At 48.9% G+C, this 18,354-nt stretch overlaps 1 protein-coding gene across 3 annotated transcripts; it reads right to left on the reverse strand.

Annotated features, from left to right (window-relative positions):
• Positions 1-165: 165 nt before the first annotated feature.
• Positions 166-17,991, reverse strand: TFRC (transferrin receptor). Of its 3 annotated transcripts, none has more exons than XM_056498278.1 (19): positions 17,838-17,991; positions 14,541-14,611; positions 12,516-12,729; positions 11,717-11,936; positions 11,378-11,521; positions 10,545-10,641; positions 10,053-10,175; positions 8,808-8,903; positions 8,508-8,647; positions 7,967-8,127; positions 7,546-7,665; positions 6,868-6,953; positions 6,691-6,754; positions 6,299-6,366; positions 5,921-5,988; positions 5,459-5,540; positions 4,323-4,547; positions 3,721-3,861; positions 166-3,440 (listed from the first exon to the last, which is right to left on the reverse strand). In XM_056498278.1, exons 2-19 carry the CDS (start codon positions 14,571-14,573, stop codon positions 3,198-3,200), a joined length of 2,325 nt encoding a protein of 774 aa, XP_056354253.1. In that variant the 5' UTR covers positions 14,574-14,611; positions 17,838-17,991; the 3' UTR covers positions 166-3,197. The 3 variants fall into 3 exon arrangements, with proteins under 3 accessions (XP_056354253.1, XP_056354254.1, XP_056354251.1); XM_056498279.1 differs by having other exon boundaries at positions 17,828-17,953; XM_056498276.1 differs by lacking the exon at positions 17,838-17,991 and adding an exon at positions 16,017-16,128.
• Positions 17,992-18,354: the final 363 nt, after the last annotated feature.

The raw sequence follows: 18,354 nt of genomic DNA on the forward strand, positions 1-18,354 counted from the left end.
GAGCAGCACTGTGAAGTGCACATCATCTAAGTTGTACTGGAGCTGCTACACACCAGCCCTAATGGAACAGGACAACAGCCTCCCTCCAGCTGCCCAAGTTCACCCATAGCCATAATGCCACAACAGTATCATGGCTTTGCAAGAAGTCACAAGAGAAGGTGAGTGTTCAAGCTTCAAAACTTTTATTAAAGCAGATAGCAGGTAATCCAGAACCCCACATGAGAAGCTGAGTGTTCAAGCTTCAAAAATACTTCATTCAAGCAAACAGCAGGTAATCCAGAAACAGTTTAGTGCCCCACAGCAGTCAGATGCCAGCACTAAGCAAGGCATCCCAACATCCCAGTAGTCACGGCTGTGCTGCCTAGCCAGGAGACAAGCTCTGTCTTTTGTCTTTCTCTGCTGGCTATAAAGCACAAGATTAAGTCTGACATCAAGATGCATGCAAACACCACAGTGAGGACTCCCAGACAGCAGCTCTTAGATGCCATCCAGAGAAATGTCACTAGGAAACACTAAAACAGACAGAGGTGTAGGAAGTTAAGAGAGTTAAGTTAATGAAGAACAACAAGTTGCACAAGCCTGGGCATCAGGTTTCTAGAGACTGATGAAAATCCCAGCCCTCCAAGCTGGTGAGCACTGAGCTCAGTAATTAGGCTGGGGGCCAGTCCCTGCCCATTCCTTGTGGAACTCCAGCTGAAAAGTGTTATTTCCCTCAAGGACTACTACTGGGGCTCAGGCCACTCGCTCAGGTTAGGTTTAAATAGCAGATCAAACTGCAGGGTTTAGGCTAAAAGGAAGCTGCAGGTTAGGTGTAAATGCCAGCTCAAACTGCAAAGTACAGGGCTGGCAGCAGCCACTGGGAACAGGCAGCACAGTTTAGCAGGTGTCACACATCAGCAGTGCTCAGCTTCAGGTCACACAGCAGAGTGGCACTACTAGAAAGCTGCCACTGATTTTCCTCCCTCCATGCAACACCCAGGGAGGCAAGACTGGAACTTCCAGCCAGAACTAGAGAGTGAGCAGCCCATGCACACACACCAGCACCCTCCCAGTGCCACAGCAGGCTGGCCTCTCCAAGTGTTACATGCACCCAACTAGAGCAGTGACCTGAGTCCTCCGGACAGCTGTCAGCCCCAAGGCCTACATTCACCTTTAATTCCTCAGGTCTTTGATTTGAAGGAAGTTTACTACACCACAGAACACACAGTCTAACTAGCCTAGTTTCTACTAAACACGCAAGCACCACTCCCGTGACTGGAGGCAGGAAGCCAATTCAAGACAGCACAGCTATTTGAAACAGTTCAGCCTATGGAGAAGGAAGAGTCTAAGGATGTACACAACAGACTGAAGTTTGTATCTGCATCACCACAGGAGAGTGAAAAAATAGGACTGCAGGAAATTAATCCATGTTAGATACTAACCATCAAGCTTCGCAGATGACATTGCGTGATAAGCATAGAACAATTATGGGAAACACTGTCCCCGATAATTAACGTACACCCATAGTGCAACATATGGAGGTCACTGCCTCCGATATAACACTGTGGTAGGCAAAAACTACCTTGTTCTTTACACATTATGGGAGACACTGCCCCCGATAATGTCAGTTAGGTTTCATGATACATAAGGTACTGGAAGTTTGCAGGAAGCTGCCATTTAAAAATCGTGCCAATGCCTAATCTGAGGTACAGGGAGTTTGTGTGTGTTGCCACAGGTGGAACTAGGGCTACACAGCAAGGCCCTCTGCTGGGACCAGGGCCAGGAAGGAAGCTGTGCTCCCTGTGAGAGCACACAGCATCCACAAAGGGGAGCAGGAAGAAGTCTGAAGCCCACAGAGGGGCCCACATCCTGCAAGGAAGACAAATTTCTAGTATTGGAATTACCACCCAGGTTTTCAGCATTTCAAGGATTACTTTGGAGCACACCCTGGAGACTCTCTACCAGGTTTGCACCTTCAAGTTTCTTCCAGAGGGGTGTTTTCGCCACAGAAAGCTTAATTGCTAGTTTTCCAAAAAACTTTTTGAGGGGCTTGTTTTGATTACTTTAAATGCAAAGTTCCAGTATCATGTTTGATTGTAATAGCAGATGCTGCTTTATTCAAAAACGACAGTATAACTGTCATAATTATGGAAGGCACTGCTTCCGATAATTATCTTCTATAAAAAAAACCACACCATTTATAGTGAACACTGTCACTGATAAATAAATAAAGAAATAAATATCTCAGTGCCAAACAAGAGCCAACCTGCAAAATGACATCAGTCAAACAGGGTTTGGCCAGCAAGAGACTCAATTTCACACAAGGCCCCTGAGCAGCAAGGTCTGAAGTGCCAGTCCAAAGCCATTTCTCAATGCTGCAGGGCTTGCTGAGGTGCCAGTCAAGGATATCATGGGGACACTGGATAATCTTTGGGTCATTTTCCCTGGGTCTTGATACCTGCCTTGGCAGAAGCAAGCCTGCAAGATGTCACCCTACTGTTGAGTAAAGGCAGGCCAGGCAATTCAGAGCTTGCTGATAATCCAGCACTTGTGGGCTATTACTACATTGTTTAATTTTTGAACTGCAGCTCTCTGCAGCTTCCTGCCAGAGAAGGGATCCTCATTACAAGCCTTCAGAGGAATCCATTCCCTGTTTTGTCACTAGGTTTAGGTGGCCAACAATTCAAAGCCTGAATAGAAAAGGTACCTTCCCACTCAAGGTACCAGTTCAGGAAACACCTGAGCTCTTAGTTTTTAAGCACACTGGAGGCAGGAAATCCCACAAGCAGCTGTACATTACCGGTTTGGACTGTGGTTAGGTAGGAGCCTGGTCAGGAGAGACTTCATGGTAATCTTAGTACTGCTTTAAAACTGCCTCCTGTAAATTTGCCAAGGTGAGATTTAAATTATGTTTTGTTACCAGAATATCTACAGGAAAGTAATGCCATGTTAGGGAGTGGGTTTCACTTGGGTTTCAGGGAGTTTTGGTTAGGTTTCACAATATATAAGGTACTGGAAATCTGCAAGAAGCTGCCATTTAAAAATCATACCAATGCCTAATCTGAGGTACAGGGAGTTTGTGTGTGTTGCTACAGGTGGAACTAGATCTACACAGCAAGGCCCTCTGCTGGGGCCGGGGCCAGGAAGGAAGCTGTGCTCCCCATGAGAGCACACAGCTCTCCTGTACCTTAGATGGGTAATCCAGGTGTTTGCTGTGTCTAGATTTCATTGTCTGTATTCCAGATATCACCCACTAAAGCATTGGCAGCCCCTTTAATGGTCCAGGTCGCCAAGGCCAGCTGCTCTTTCAGCTCGTTCACATCCACACTGCTCTCGTTGACTTTCAGCTGCATCAGGTTCTCCAGCAGACTCTGCAGGGTGTGGCTGCCTTTGCCAAAGAAGATGTGGCGGAAGGGAGCATCTTTTGGTGAGAGGTATGGGGAGAGGAAGTCGTATTCCACCTGAGCAGAGGTGCAAATTCTGGATTATTCTCTCACCTCCCAAGTTTTTCTTTCCTCTGCCCCAACACAAGCTGCCAACCCTCTGATCCCCACTCAGCCCTTTACCACAGCAGCTCTGCAAGGGCCAGACCCTCTCTTGTGAGCAATCCATCATATTGCCACTAAGCAAGTGGAAGAGACACCAGTCTAAGCAGTGCCCATGGCCCCTTAGAGAAAGGCTCATCCCAGCCAGCACTCTCTTCCTTTGTGAAGGAAGAGAAACCAGTTGATAGATACCCACCTTCATCATCCTGTCATTCAGAGCTCTGCGGACAATCCTGTTTTCCCTGTCACTGTTTGCAATGTCTCTCCTCAGTGCATCTGCAGCTCGCTGGAAGTCTCCACGGGCAAAATACAGCCAGTTCAAGGTCAGCCCCAGTGCCTGCAAGGGAGGAGCTGTTAGCAAACCTGATTTTCTTCTTTTGCTTTTGCTCTCTTACCAAAAGAAAGCTTTTTTTTTTTTTTTTTGGCAGTTTAGTCAAGTAGCAGAACAAGTTCCTGGCAGGCTCTTCTGAGGTCACTCCCTACCCACAGTTTCTTGTAGATTTTCAGCAGGGGTGCAAATGAGATGCAAAGCTGCTCTATGCTGTGAATGATAACCAGAGAAGAAACTTTCACATCCACTTCCTCAAGAGCTCACGGCATCTAGATCAGCTAAATGTGTCTGCCACAGCTACTCTGCCTGCACTGCTCCATAAGGAACATAAATTCTGGTCACACTTCACTACCCTTTTATGTCTAAAGGGGAAAGGTGTCCATCCTGCTTTATCTACTGGAAAAGGGCCTTATTAGCACATGGCTCCATAATCATCAGGGATTTGGTGAACTCTGAGTGTTTCTAACCTTCACATTGGGTTCGAAGTGCCAAAGCTTCTCCTGGAATGATAGCAATTCTTCACTGTATCTATCAAAGTCCAAGAAGAGCTCATGGTCATGGGTCAGTCTGAGAGCTATTTGTCCAGCAACTTCTGCAGCAGCATGCATGAGAGGATACAACTTGTCAGTCTTCTCTTTCAGGTTAGCCAAAGTGTCCTCAGTAGTGCCCAAAAAGGGATATTCATCATCTTCCTGCAAGAAATAAGGTATTGAAGTTAGACAAGAATACCTTTCCAGTCAGACTTTTTTCATCCCCCACCAAAGGACTTCCAAAACATCCCATCTTCCCTGTGCTGCTAAGGAGGAAAGACTCAAGTGGTAAAACTCCAAAGCACTGGGAAGGGAATGGAGCTCTTGTATCTCACCCCTGACAGCTTCCAGTGACCAGCAGGATGTTCTGCTTGTTCTTTAGACCTGAAGACACACAGACCTTTATACCCTGAGAGTTCACTGCAGAAATGCAGGCGGGCAAATCTCACCACCAGGTCTGATATGTGCTTGCAGCACCCTCTAAACCCTTCCTGTCAGGATAACTCATGTGTTTTGGTGAAATAAGTCTGACACTAACAAACCCCAAGCATTCCTGAGAGAGAGAGCTGCTATCACTAAGGCTCCAAGCTGCACAGCTGCGGTAACAGGGCAGGCTGCTGGGCTGGTGTTACCCCCAAACTGTAGCAGCAGACTGGAACAGTTTGAGGTAAGTACTTCTGAGCAATGGTATCACTTCCACAACGCCCTCTGCTTGTTGACCAGCAGGCTGTACATCAGTCTTTCACTGATGCAACAACAGCTTGACATTTTTCTATTGCTTTTAGCTTCTGATTCATTGACATCAAAGCCTTCCCAAAAGCAAGTGACTCCTCTTCCCAAAAACCTGCAACTATTCAGTATTTTGGAACAGAGACTGTAAGCCAGCCTTGTCCCAGAAGCAGTCTTGACAGGAAGTACTACCACAGCCACCAGGAGGCTGCACCTGCTCCCTTTGAGCTCTTGCAAGGACATGGAGCTTGGACAGCCCCTTTTGCTCTGCCATCCTGGAGAGCAGATATCCTTACAACACTCTGCATTGGAATGAGCACACCAGGCAAGCACACATTACTTACATCATAGAAACCAAAGGAAACCACTGGAATTCCTGAGTAGGCCAGAAAAGGGAATGCTGCATTATCCAGATCAAGTGGAACACTGCAGAAGACAAGCACTGAGTAGTTACCAACTGGTTTGGGCACCCCAGGAGAAATGCTGTAAGCTCTACAACTGAAGCTCTGGGCCAACAGAACTCTAGACAAGACTGAAGGAGTCCCAACCAAATCCCTGGTCCTACTTGTCCATTCCCTGCTACTGGACTTGTTACAAGGCTGTTCCTGTCCTGCAGGAGGGTGTCTGGGCTGCCTCAGCCAGCTTGGGGCAGCACAGTTAGTGCTGTACTGTTGACACTTGCCTGACCCCATGTCAGAAGGTAGAGCCCACCCCAGAGAGCAGTATGACACTCCAGCAGAATCCATACTGTTTGCTCCTTTGTGGAGGAGATCTGCTTTCCCAAAGAGATGGATGACAATACTTACACTCTCTTTATCCAGTCAGAGCCAACTCTGTTATACAGGTTTCCTGAATCCTTTGTGGGGTCCTTTACCTGCACAGAGATGACAGTCACTGCACTTGTTCTGACCTCTGCTTGGGCTTCCAGGTCCTGTGCTCCCCTGACCATTCTGCACACTGGCACATCTGCCACTGAATTGTGGCATTTGCTGATTTTACACTCTGCATGTGTGAATTGCAATTCCCAGAGCCCAGCTGATTTCAGACATGGCCCCTTCAGAATATCCCAGGTCTTTCTCCTCAGAAGGTATCAAGTGGGCAAAGTGACCCAGCACAGCTCTGTCTGCTTTCAGTTCCTCCTAAGAACTACAGTCACCTTGATCAGACCAAGCCCTTCAACTCACCCTCTTCATAACTGTCTCCAGCAATGAGTACAGCAGTGGGCTAGCAGAAATCTTCACATCTCTGGAGCCTGTGAAAAATGAAAGGGTATTTGACATACCAGCACAATCAATCACTACAGCTGGAGCAGCCCACCCCTGATCTACAGCTAGAGTTGCCAAAGGACCTTCAACAGACACAGGACAGTCTACAAGGACTTAGCAGAGCTGGCTCCTCATGGCTTAGGCTGTATCAGCCTCCCAGCTTCAATGGCAGCAGGAGAGTCATGCCAGCCTTCAGCCAAACACCCACCAGCCATCTCTGGCACAGCCCCCATTCCTACAGGTTAAGGGATATCTGTTCAAGCTATTCTATTCCCACTCAATTTCAAAAAACTCAAAGAGCAGCAGGTTACCCAGGACTGCAGTATCCAGGTTGATGTAAGTGAAGGCTTTGGCATGCAGCGTGGTGGTGTACCCCTAGAACAAAACAAGTATTTTAATAATGAGCTGTGGCAGTCCAACACCACAATGTTTAATCCACAGGAACAACTGCACAGCCATCCTGCAGAACTCTATTAAATAATCAATACCTCCAACCACTCTGTAGCACCCACAGCTCCATACTCTCCTGCACTCCAGCTAGCAAAGATAATGCTGCGCCGTGGTTTGTAGTCATCTGTAAAGAGAGACAGAATGAGATGTCTGCCCTTTCCCCATGGAGATGCAGATTAGCACTGCAGGCCTGGGATGATGAATTGCCCACTCCTCAGACAGCTGTGCTGCAGAGAAATGTGCACACTGCATAGCCACAGCACCCTGCCCCCATGCTGCAGAACTGTGCAGAACAATGCTGTCTGCATTTCCACTCTTTTGTTTAGCTGCACAAGCCCAAATTTAACCCTGGAGAAGTGTGCTCACACTAATTGCCACCATGCAGTCCCCACTGCTCCAGCAGGTCAGACACTGCAGAGTTTTCCCACTTGGGGCCTGGCTGACCAACAGACAGCTCAAGTTTAACATCTGCATCCTGTGTTACCCAAGGACACTCTTGTATTTGAGCCACACCAGATATAGGCAGACAGTCCCTTGGAAGTGAATTCTCATTGCAGAACAGTTGTATTGAACAAGCAACAGCTTCTCAGGAAGCTTTGTCAGATTCCCTACACCTTCTAAAGGACTGCTTTGCAACTGGGCTCTCCAGTGTTAACACAGAGAGAGCTAGACCTGTATCACCTCCCACCCTCGTGCTTTTGTTCCCAAGTATTTACCATTTTTCACCATGTCCGAGATGACACGGGCAAGTTCCAACAAGATGGCAGTGCCAACACCAGCCCTGGCTGCCCCTGGCCCCCAGGAGTCTCTCTGGGCTCCGAGCACAACGTACCGATCTGTAAAGGAGGCAAGATCAAGACCTCAGCTGCAAGCTTCAGATTGCAAATACCATTTATGAGAAGAGCAGCTTTCAGCTTCTGTACTAGGAAGAGAGTCTGCAGTCTGATCCCTCAATCTGGCACACTGAGTGCTTTCATTTAGCCTTTCCCTGACAGCACGGTTCAGATTTCTCTTTGATCCTCAGGGGAAGAAGGAAGGGGAGGCCTTGGTTCTGCTGAGAAAGAACTGTCTTATTCCAGTGACCACAGAAGAGGAAGGGCTCCTCTCAATATTGAGCCACAATGCAGCTGCTGTTACCTGGTTCTTCAAATCCCTTGATAACACCAAAGATGTTCAGAATCTTCCTATCCACCACAACGTTGTTCACAGTCAGTTTCACTGTCATGTTTCTGTTTACTGTCACCTTACATCCCATGATACCAGTCCAGTCCTGAAGGCATTTGTCTCCATCCATTTTTCTGGGAGAAAAAAGAAGATTGTTTGAACTCATTATTCAGCTCTGACCTCGTTTATTTATTGTGTGAAAAATGCACACCTGCAACTGCAGGTGCAACCTTGTTCAGGGCCTGCCTAGGAGAGAATTTGCAGTTCTGTACCACTAATTATGCAGGGAGGGGTAGAATGCAGGGGCCAGGATGAATCCAACACTAGATTAAGTTGAATCTTGAAGACATGAGACATGGACACAAGAGACTCTTCTCCAGCCAGTTCCAGAACATGCTCCCTGCCACAACATCAGAGAGCAGCAGAGAGCTCTCACTCTCACAGCACCTCACACCATCCTCACTCCTGCAAGAGGCCACAGCACCTCAGCCTGCAAGACAGGAGAAACACTTACCCAAACAGTTTGGCTGCTGCTTGTCTAGAGATAGTTTGAACAGGAATGCGAGGTAGTCCAGAAGATTCCACTGGTGGGAACTGGGTGTGGTTGAAAGAAGGGAAGCCTGGAGTGAAAGGGTCTCCAGTTCCAAGGTGGGCCTGTGAAAAGCAAGAGGAGTCCTCAAATCTCACCAGAGTTCAACAGTTTTCATCTACACAAGGGCACTGCTGAGCCAGAGCTTAGCAGGACTGCCCCAGGCTGCAGCCCACAGCCAGAGAGGTTCTTGAGAACAAACAGGGGAACCAGTTACACACTCACATGTCCAAAGGGGGCATATGAATCTGCCTTCTTGTTTTTTGAGAAGTCTGGGAACATCAGGGCACCAGCTGCTCCTTCCTTTCTGGCATTTGCAACCTGCAGCAAAGAGAAATATTAACTGCACATCTGCACTGCAAGCAAGGGGAGTCCAGGCAAGAATACAGAGTAATGGTGTAAAGTGTTGTGCTTCTAAGTGCCCAACTCCACAACAGATTTTAACAGCTACCTGACAGATACACAAGGCAGCTGAATCCTAGCAGCTCAGCTCTACTCCAGGCAAACTGTGTCTAACATCCTTTTGAACAGTTAGGACACACTGCAGTGTCTCAGTCTATGATTCTTTCAGCTCATATTTGCTCCTTGGAGCAGCTTAAAATTTAATATTATGTAATTTTGATTATGCTCTGTTTTCCCAAGATGAGGTTAGTCTCAAGACAAGGAGTGACTGGAGACTCATCTTCCAGAGCAGACAAGCCAGGTGCCTGTTTAACACACTTACAACCCAGCTCTGGGATGCCATTGGTACAAACACTCTCGCAAGGCTAGACACCAGTTTAGAAAGTGGGAATGGGATCAGAGAACCAGTGACCACATGTTTTGGAAGCACTTTCTGGCACTTCCTGTGTGAGATGCCTGCAGACAGGCAGAGTCCAACTGCAAAGGGTCCTGTGCCCCAGCCCCCCAGGAGTATCCATCTGAGGGGCAGCTCTGGGTCAGATATGGGACAGGCTTGCACACAGAAACACTTGGATCCTTTAGGCTGCTTGGCTATTTGGTTCTATTCTCTACAGAGGGAACAATACAGCACGTGGTCCAAGGGAACAGTTAGCAAGGACCCAAAGTGACACACTGCAGCCAAGCTTTGGAAGCATCTGTCTATAGCAGCAAGAGGTGTCCTGGAGGCAAGGCTGTCATGCTTCTAGCAGCCTTTTGGATGTATCTAGTGATTTGAGCCAGCTCTGCTCCCAGGCTGCCTCCCAGCCCCACCACTCCAGAGGCCTCCTTGTTCCAGAAAACAGCCCGAGGCAAAGAAGAATGGCACCACCAACAGTAACAATCTCTACCCAGCCTCAGTGTCCAGACCTGCACGTGGAGCCTTAGAGCAAACAAGCAAGACCAGGCCTACAGAACAGTCCTACATACTTGAGTTCTATAGACCTGAAGACATACCTCTGTGCCTCAAAGAGTAGGAAGCATAGCTTCCTGTTGCCAAGCTAGCCAGGCTTTGGGGCAGACACTGCTTACCTTCTCAGCAAGGGTTATTTTCCCAGCTCTGAAGATGATTATAGTTTCATTCATTGGAATGCCCATAATTCGTATCTGCTGAAAATCCTCTTTCCGTCCGTAGTTCACATAGACAGGCTTGCCCTTCAACAGAAACACTAGTTATGAATGCAGCATACAGTAAGATACCTGTAACAGCCTACAGAGTCACTGTAACTGTGACCCCTGCTAACAGGAGGGAGCTGAAGCTCAGCAATGTAAACTGATCCAGTGTAAGATGCCTGCTGGAGCAGCACTTCTGCCAAGGTTCCTGTCTGGATTCCAGCAGGGAAGTTTAAAGTTATTCCTGCATCTTGCTGCAGTAAGAATACTATGTGGGCCCATTCCTCTCCCCACCCTGACCACCCTGCCCAGCTCTCTTAACTGGGGAGGGCTTTATATACTTCATATCTTAAAGGAACTTATTTTTTCAGTGTATAGAAACATTTCCAGGATCCTCCTGGAGTCACTTACAGTAACTGTGCCATTCTTGCTGTATGCCACATATTCATCAGGACTCTCCACCAAATCTTCTTGACCATTTTCTATACTCAACACTTGGTTCTTGCTACTGTTAAATGTAGAGAGACAGCATTATACTCTTTCACACAAGAATTTAATTAGCTCAGTATTCTGAGCCAGTATTGTGACTGTATTCAGTCTGTGCTCTAACAATTCTGAACAAGTCAACAGAGACTGAAACAGGCAGACTCATTCCAGTACTTCCATGCAAAAATCTCTGGAGTTGGTCAGAAACATTAATGAAAGCTGACTTCTAAGACAAGTAGCAGAAAGAATCTCTGCTTCCAAGTCTCTCAGTCACCTCCTAAGAGAAGCTAAGCAAACTCATTTCCCCTGACAAAAAGGGGCAAGTAAGACACGAGCTGTGAGACAAACAATGCCTGCTGACACCCTCCTGAGCTACTGGAGGAGCCACTGCCAGGTGCACAGCTCCTGTCTGGGTGACAAGACAGCATCATCCGTGCTGTCAGTTTTAGACACAGGGAATCTGCCTTTCAGCTGAGTTTTCACTCAAGTTTGTTTTCTCTCCACTTCCTAAGTGTACTTGGAGAAAACAGCTGCCCCAGGAAACACTCAGAGTGCTGCTACCAGACCCTCTGGATTTAGAAAGCCTGAGAAAAGGCAGGAGCAGTTATTGCTTGGCTAGATTGAGGTTGACTTTGGAGAGTGGTAACTGGCTCACAATTTTCTCATCATTTTAAGCAGAAATCACACGTTTGCTCAAGACTACAGGTATCCAATATCCATGCTACATGGATGAGACATGCATCTCTTCATTAACATACCTGCCTCTATCCTGCAGCCTAACGTAGTGCTCATCGTTCCACACATCATCCAAGCGGAAGAGGGTGAACTGGTCATGAATGTAGCTGGCAGTGCTCTCATCTTCAGTCTTGCCAGCTTCAAAAGAATTCTTACCTTCTCTTTGCCTGTAGGTAACAGATATATGTACAGCTTAGGCTACAGCACCAAGCTGCACTGCAGCCTGCAAGGCCATTTGAGCCCGAGTTTAAAACACACCACCCTACATCACCTATAAGGCCCTTATTCTCCAAATGAGCTCAAGTTCCACTCACAGGCTGTGCCTCTGTCAAAGCTCTAGGTAAACTTTCTGGAACTGTTACCTCATGTTTGCCTCAAGACATGGAGCTGACAGTTTAGCTGACAACATGTTTCTGAGTGCAGGCCAGTATAAGATACGTGGTCCAGGAACCTCTTCTTCCTCCATCCCATCATCTGAGAAGTAAGATGCAGTAGGAGTCATCTCGCAGTTGCCACTTCCATCCAGACACCTGTTAACCCTCTGCATTCGTCCACGGTAACTCAAGTAGCCGATCAGAAACCCTGAGGACACAACAGGTATTTCTTTGTGCTGCAGAAAGATGATTGAACCCCACCACACAGCTTCAGAGTTAAGATGCATCTCTGCTCTCACTATTTTTGACAAGCTGGCTTACCCAATGACAGACAGAAATGTGCAGCCTGACATTTTGCCTGAGCTGGCATGTTTTAAGGGGCACTGTAAATCTGATCTTGCACTTGGCAGCCCCTCCAGCACCACTTGGAAAGGACAATGCTCGCTTTAGGCCAATGGCATTGTTAAAAACTTAAGAGACAAGTACCAAAGACTTTACTGATCTGTTGACCCACAACTCTACAGAATTGTTGGGAATTAATGGAGGGAAACCAAAACTTCGACACGGACCAGTTTTCCCTTCAGCTAAGTCACAGTTACACTATCAAACTTCACAATTCTTTGTGCCAATAATGTACCATACTAGACATACTTAGTGACAAGAAGCTGTGGCCTGGATCCCAGTTGTTGAATTATCTCCCAAAACAATATAGATTCAAATTTAACAGCCTTGGATTACATTCAATACTAGAATCCACTTCATGCAGTTGCCTCCCACCTCTCCTTACCAATCAAAAGGAGGACGACAGCTGCCATGATTATGAGGCACAGGTTCTTGCCATTCCTCCGTGGAGGAGGCATGCTGGCATGCAGGTGCTCTGGTTTCCCAATTTCCCCTCCTTCCTCCTCATCAGCAGCCAGGTTCATCTCCACGTGGCTGTTGTCTCCATCTGTTTGCCGGGCAATGCTGAAGCGTGTGTATGATGTTGGCTCACCACCAAACTGTGAGGAAAGGCAGTTGTGATGGAAGAGTTGCCTATGCCAGCCTGCAGTCCTTGCAGCAAGCTGCACCTGTGCTCCAACCCAAACATCTGGTCCATCTGCAGCTGTGCCAGTGCAGCAAGCGTTTGGGCTGACAGCAAGTCAAACTGGATGCTTTAAACACAGACTCAGACCCACTCAGAGTCTCCAGAGTCTATTTAGATTCCATTTATCCTGCACAAGTTTGGAGCCACCCTGATCAGACTAGCCTGGCGTTTGTTACAGATATGAAGCAGCCAATGGCATCAGCATTTCCCACGTCACCCCGTGGCTGAGGCTGATTCAAACAGAAAGTCCTGGTTTTAATCAGCAGAGAACAGATCACACTTGAGTGAGTACAGTTTTACACTTTGATGAAGATAGAGGGAAGGGAAAGCAACCATCCATGGCTGTGCCTTTGAGCCACATCCACATTGATGTAAATACTGTCATCCAGCACCTGGATAATTTTGTATTAAACTGCCTTATGGCTACTCTTAAATTACACTGTTACACATATGGTAGTATTACAAAGCAGCTCGGCTGAAGACAGATGACCCATAGGCATTATGCTGCCTCAGCTAACATGAAAGCTGAGGCTACACCTTTTGCACCCACCAAGAACTGGTACTGTTTGACAGGTTTTTACCAGTGCCCAAGCAGAACTCCAGCCTGGAGCCCACTTTTCTAAACAGGTGCAAGGCACAGCCCAGCCCCCCACAGAACAGGAGCCCATGCACAAGGCAGCTGCTCAGATTAATCAATTCCAGGCATAGCCAGGCACGGGCTGAACCACTCAGCTCCCATTAGAGACGCTGAAATTGCCTGCAGGCATGGTTGTCTGGAAGTAGACTCTCCAGGAAGGAATAGCTTTGGGAACAGCACTCTCCTCTGTACTGGAGAAACAGCTGGTAAAAAGCACCCAAGCCCTGTTACAACCTCTGCAGCTCATCTACAGTTCTCAGTTCACTCTCAAACCACATGTCAGAGCTGGAAGTGAAGAGACCAGGTATGTGCTTGCTTGGGCAAAAGAAACCAATGTCATTTCAGACATGTCCTCACACAGAGAACATGCCCCAGCCTCACATATCCTCCATTCTTGTTCAGAGACAAAACCACCACACTCATAGTCTAGCCTCAGGTAATTTCACAATCCAAACTCTCAAGGACCGGCAAGCTTGGCTGAACAAGCGCAGAAGTACCTCCTGCTGCACATTTGTTTCAAGCACAGGTTGCTTTTAAGAGCTGGACTTGTGGTTGAATTCCCACCCCCCAAGTAACAATAGAACACATGTTTGATTGTCCCAGCAGGCTTCCTCAGCAGCACTTCCTTCTGCAACTTTGTTCAAGGCCTGGCCCCAGTTTCTTAGCAGCTCTCAGAGACCCAAAACACGATAGCAGTTAGTGATAACTCCACCAGCACTGAAACCACTTGAGCCACGTCCTTATCATCTGCAGCAACTTGCAGTGACATTTGGCTCACCACCCACACACCAGCACCTAATGCTGCTTTGGATTCATCATCTTCTCCGATACTGATAAGTAGTAACATTTTTTTTTTATAAATATAGCTCACTACTCATCAAATAACTTCCATACAGTTCCATCAACACAGCCACTGTTGCACTATAGCTACACTCAATTCTACATCCCATGTATGTTCAAATAGATAACAAACTACATGGAAAAATATAAAAAGAATATTATACAATCTCATACACAGATGTTGAACCTTTCTTCTGCAGTATCATTAGCCCACTAAGAGACAAACAGCATTGGGGTACCACACTTACCAAGTTAGAGATTGCTGCTCTGGCATGGTCCATTGCCTTCTGGACAAATGCAAACCAACTTCACCAAAGCCCTAGAAGTTCAGAATATAACAAGTCAGGTGAGGCTTTTCCCCTCTTACATTACACACCTGAGGTCAGTTATTGCCATCAGTGCACTGTTTGCCCATGGATTTTCTGTGCATACTTCCACATACGTCACTACATTAGTGAACCTACATGAACCTTGAAGGCAACCTAAAAGTTCCCAAGAGCTCCAGTGAACACATCAGCTCTTTCTGTTAACTTTGGGCATACTGACAGGTGTATAAACGAGGAATACACTCTCCAATGGCTAAGTTCAGCCAAGGGCAGGGACATCTCCATTCAGGGAGTGCTGGCAAGAGGCATTTACTCAACTGTGACAACGGACTCTAGCTATCTAAGGTTCCTGGGGTCTCAATGACAGGAAGAGTCCAGCTGGAAGAGAGAAGTGGTAAAAGACCACAAGGCAAAGCAGCACAAACTCCAACCCCGACAAAACACTTCCTATATGAACATCCCTCCTAGAGGGCTATGTTCTCTACAACTTCGTGAAGGCAATTTCTGTTTTGAAAAGTCTCTGAAAATCGCTAAGAGCATCTTAATCCAAAATACTTTCAGCAGCTTTTAGAATTCTAAGTTCTCTGTAAACAGCAAACATATCTGAAAGGTAAATTGTAAGTGATTTACTTCTCCATTCTTCCTGAAAAAAAGTTTGCAATTTAGTGAGTGACTAGACAGGTGCTGAGGTTGGGAGCAAGCAACCTGAGTATGCCCTGAAGCAGCACCGCAAAAGAAATGGCTCTGGTCTTCAGGTGCACGTGGATTAGCTCTACACCTGGGAGCTCTGCAAGGTTTTACTGGGAGAGCAAAGGTTAATAGTGGCCATTGCTTATTTCACCTTTCATTCAGGGCAAGAACACGTGGAGTTGAAAGCCCGACCGATTTGAGAAGCCTTTCCCAAGTGACAACCCAAGGCCGCAGGCTCCCAGCAGGGCACGAGGGGACCGAGCATGTGGCCGAGCATGCGGCGGCTCTGCTAAAAGGAAACCCGGCAAGACACAAAGGGCCCGCGGGCTTTGCACCTGGCAGGGATGCTGGCCGGGAGCGCGCTGCCTGCCCGAGCCCCTCCAGCCAGGCCCAGCCCTTCAGAAACAAGGCAAAGCGGAGAAAAAGAGAGAAAAGCGAGCACGTTCGGGCAGCCGCCCCGCGGGGCCCCGGCGTCGCCGGCAGGGCCGGGCTGCGGAGCGGCAGATAAGCGGCACGGGCGACAGGCGGCCCGCGGGGACACGTCCGCGCTGCGCCCGAGACACGCGGGCCCGGCAAGGTCAGCGCGGCGCTGCCGCCCGAGCGGCGGCCCGGATCTCCGGCAGGGCCCTGCGCCCGCAGCCGCCTCCCTCCGTCCCTGCCTTGCTGCCGGCCGGCCCTCCCCGCTCCCGGCCCTCCCTCCCCGCTCACCCGTGCCCGCTCCGCTCCGCTCCGCCGCGCCGGGCGCCGCTGCCGCGCCCGTGGTGCGCACGCCTCTCGCGGCCAGCCGCCGCAGCCCGGCGCTCCGATCCCCCGATGTCCCGCAGGCAGGCCCGGCCCCGCCTCCGCTCGGTGTGTCCGCCACTCAGCACGCACCCGCGGGCACGTAGCGCCGCTCATTCGCTGCCGCCGCTGCGGCGGGCGCCCCGCCGCCCGCACAGCCCACCCGGCTGGGGCGTGGCTGGCGCGCCCTACCTGGCCCCGAGTCTCAGAGCCACGGAGGGAAGAGACCTCCGAGATCATCCAGTGCAATCATCAACCCAGCACCACCACTGGTGTGACCCAGCGCCTTTCAAGCACTTCCAGGGATCATGACTCCATCACCTCTCTAGGAAACCTATTCCAGTGCCTGATTACTCCAATAGTGAAAACCAGTTTTCTAATACCTAATCTGAATCTCCCATCTCAGCTAAAGGCCATTTCCTCTAATCCTCTCACTGGCAGAAGATTGGTCCCCTCCTTCCTACGACCTACTTCCTTTTAAAGGATGAAGCTGCATGCTTTATGAATTGCCTTTAGGTGCTCTAGGTAGGGTGGAGGAGCCACTTGCCAAGTGGCATGTGTTTCACTGAGTGCACACCAAGTCCCACCTTCCCCACAGGAAGGGCTGGAAGTGGGGCAGGGAGATGAGGTTAACAGCTCTTTGTGGGAATGCATGCTTGTACCACAGTAGAAGAAAGAGTGGGTCACAGATTCAGCATTCCCACCCTCTCAGCATTTTGAGGGATGAAGGCAGGAAAAATATTTTCCTCCCTGGGTGGTACAAACCAGACACAGGATTTTCTCTGGCTTGGGAAGTTCTCAGCATCCTCAGGTCCCAGCAAGTCACACGTCTCAGGGCTGCCTTTTTAGATCTGAATGGGCAGAGACACCCAAGGTGCCTTTCTTTCATGTTGGGCTGCACAGATTGCTATTTAATTTGTACAATGGGAAGCGTGGCAGTTATTATGGCTTCCAGCCCCTAAACACAAGAGGTATGGACACATCAGGACACAGACTGCCTGTGTCCCACCGTGAGAGAAGGTCACTGCTTCCAGCCTCAGTCCTTCAGCTCAGGGCATCCCTCAAATGGATGTCACAACTAGGGAACACTTCAAGGTTCGTGTGTGTGCATGTTCTGCAGCACTGTGCTCATTTGTCCCTTGCTCACTAGAAAAATACATCAGTAGGCCAGATTATTGCCTCAAATCCTCGCCCAGGAAAGAAGGATGGGAGCAGAAAGTTTAGTAATAGTCCGGCACAACACATGATTGCAAAGAGGATTATGTTTGGTGAAAGCCATACATTCCTGCGCTGATAAAAGTGGGATTAACTAGACCCGAAATCCAGCATGGACGTCTGGAGACAACTCTGTAAAGCACCTCTCTGGCAAGATATGCTGGTGGACCTGCCAGTTCTGTTTACCAGAGGTCTGAGCCAGCCTCCAGTGCCCAGGCTCTCTCTTCTCCAGATTCATCCATCACCAGCTGTGCTGATGCCAGTCATAGGATGGAAAACTATTGTCACTTGGCATGTGACTGACCCGTGGGACGTGGCACTGGCTGGTGCCTTGGTGGAAGCCTAAGGTGCAAGAGGGCTCAGAAATAGTTTAGATCAGTCCTGCAGGCTGGATGCTCTGATCGTTTCTCACCACAACAGCCTGGATGCAGCCTGCTGCTCAGGAGAGTGTAACCCGGGGAAAGCAGTTGCAGCTCTGCCCTGTTTTTTATGTTCCTCCTGGGCTCCCCCCACCAAGCCCTCACCTTCCTTTACCTGTGCACACCGTGCCAGGCGCAGGGCAGCGATTCCACACCGAGGTGCCGCCGGGGGAGGGACACCTGTAGGAGAGCTCAGCTTCAGGACGTTCCCTGGAGCAATGCCGCAATGCAAGCAAAGAAGGCGGCAATGGGATTTATTCCTCCCCCTGGCCTCGGCTCGCTGTACCTCCCTTCCGGCCACAGCAGGGGAGGGGCTCTCCGTGCCAGCCCCGACCTGCCCCGGCACAGCCTTGCTGCAGGTGTTTTCCGTTCGCAATCACAACATGCGTGTGCACTCAGTTCCCCATTTCTACACGTGCCTGGAAAAACAGAAGAAAGCTGGCGTTCTAGAAACTCAGACATTTTTGCACCTCAGCTGGTGTTGGCGGTGAAATACCTTAAAATGAGAGTTCTTCAAAGGCAGTGTTGTGTACCTGTGAGCAGTGGAGAACCCTTCACCTTGCACTGGGACTTGGCGGGCTCTCAGTCCTTGGTGGCTGGTGCCACTCTCTCAGGGACACCTGCTTGGTGGC

This window comes from Oenanthe melanoleuca, chromosome 9, assembly GCF_029582105.1.
Source record: "Oenanthe melanoleuca isolate GR-GAL-2019-014 chromosome 9, OMel1.0, whole genome shotgun sequence".
NCBI classification, from domain to species: Eukaryota; Metazoa; Chordata; class Aves; order Passeriformes; family Muscicapidae; genus Oenanthe; species Oenanthe melanoleuca.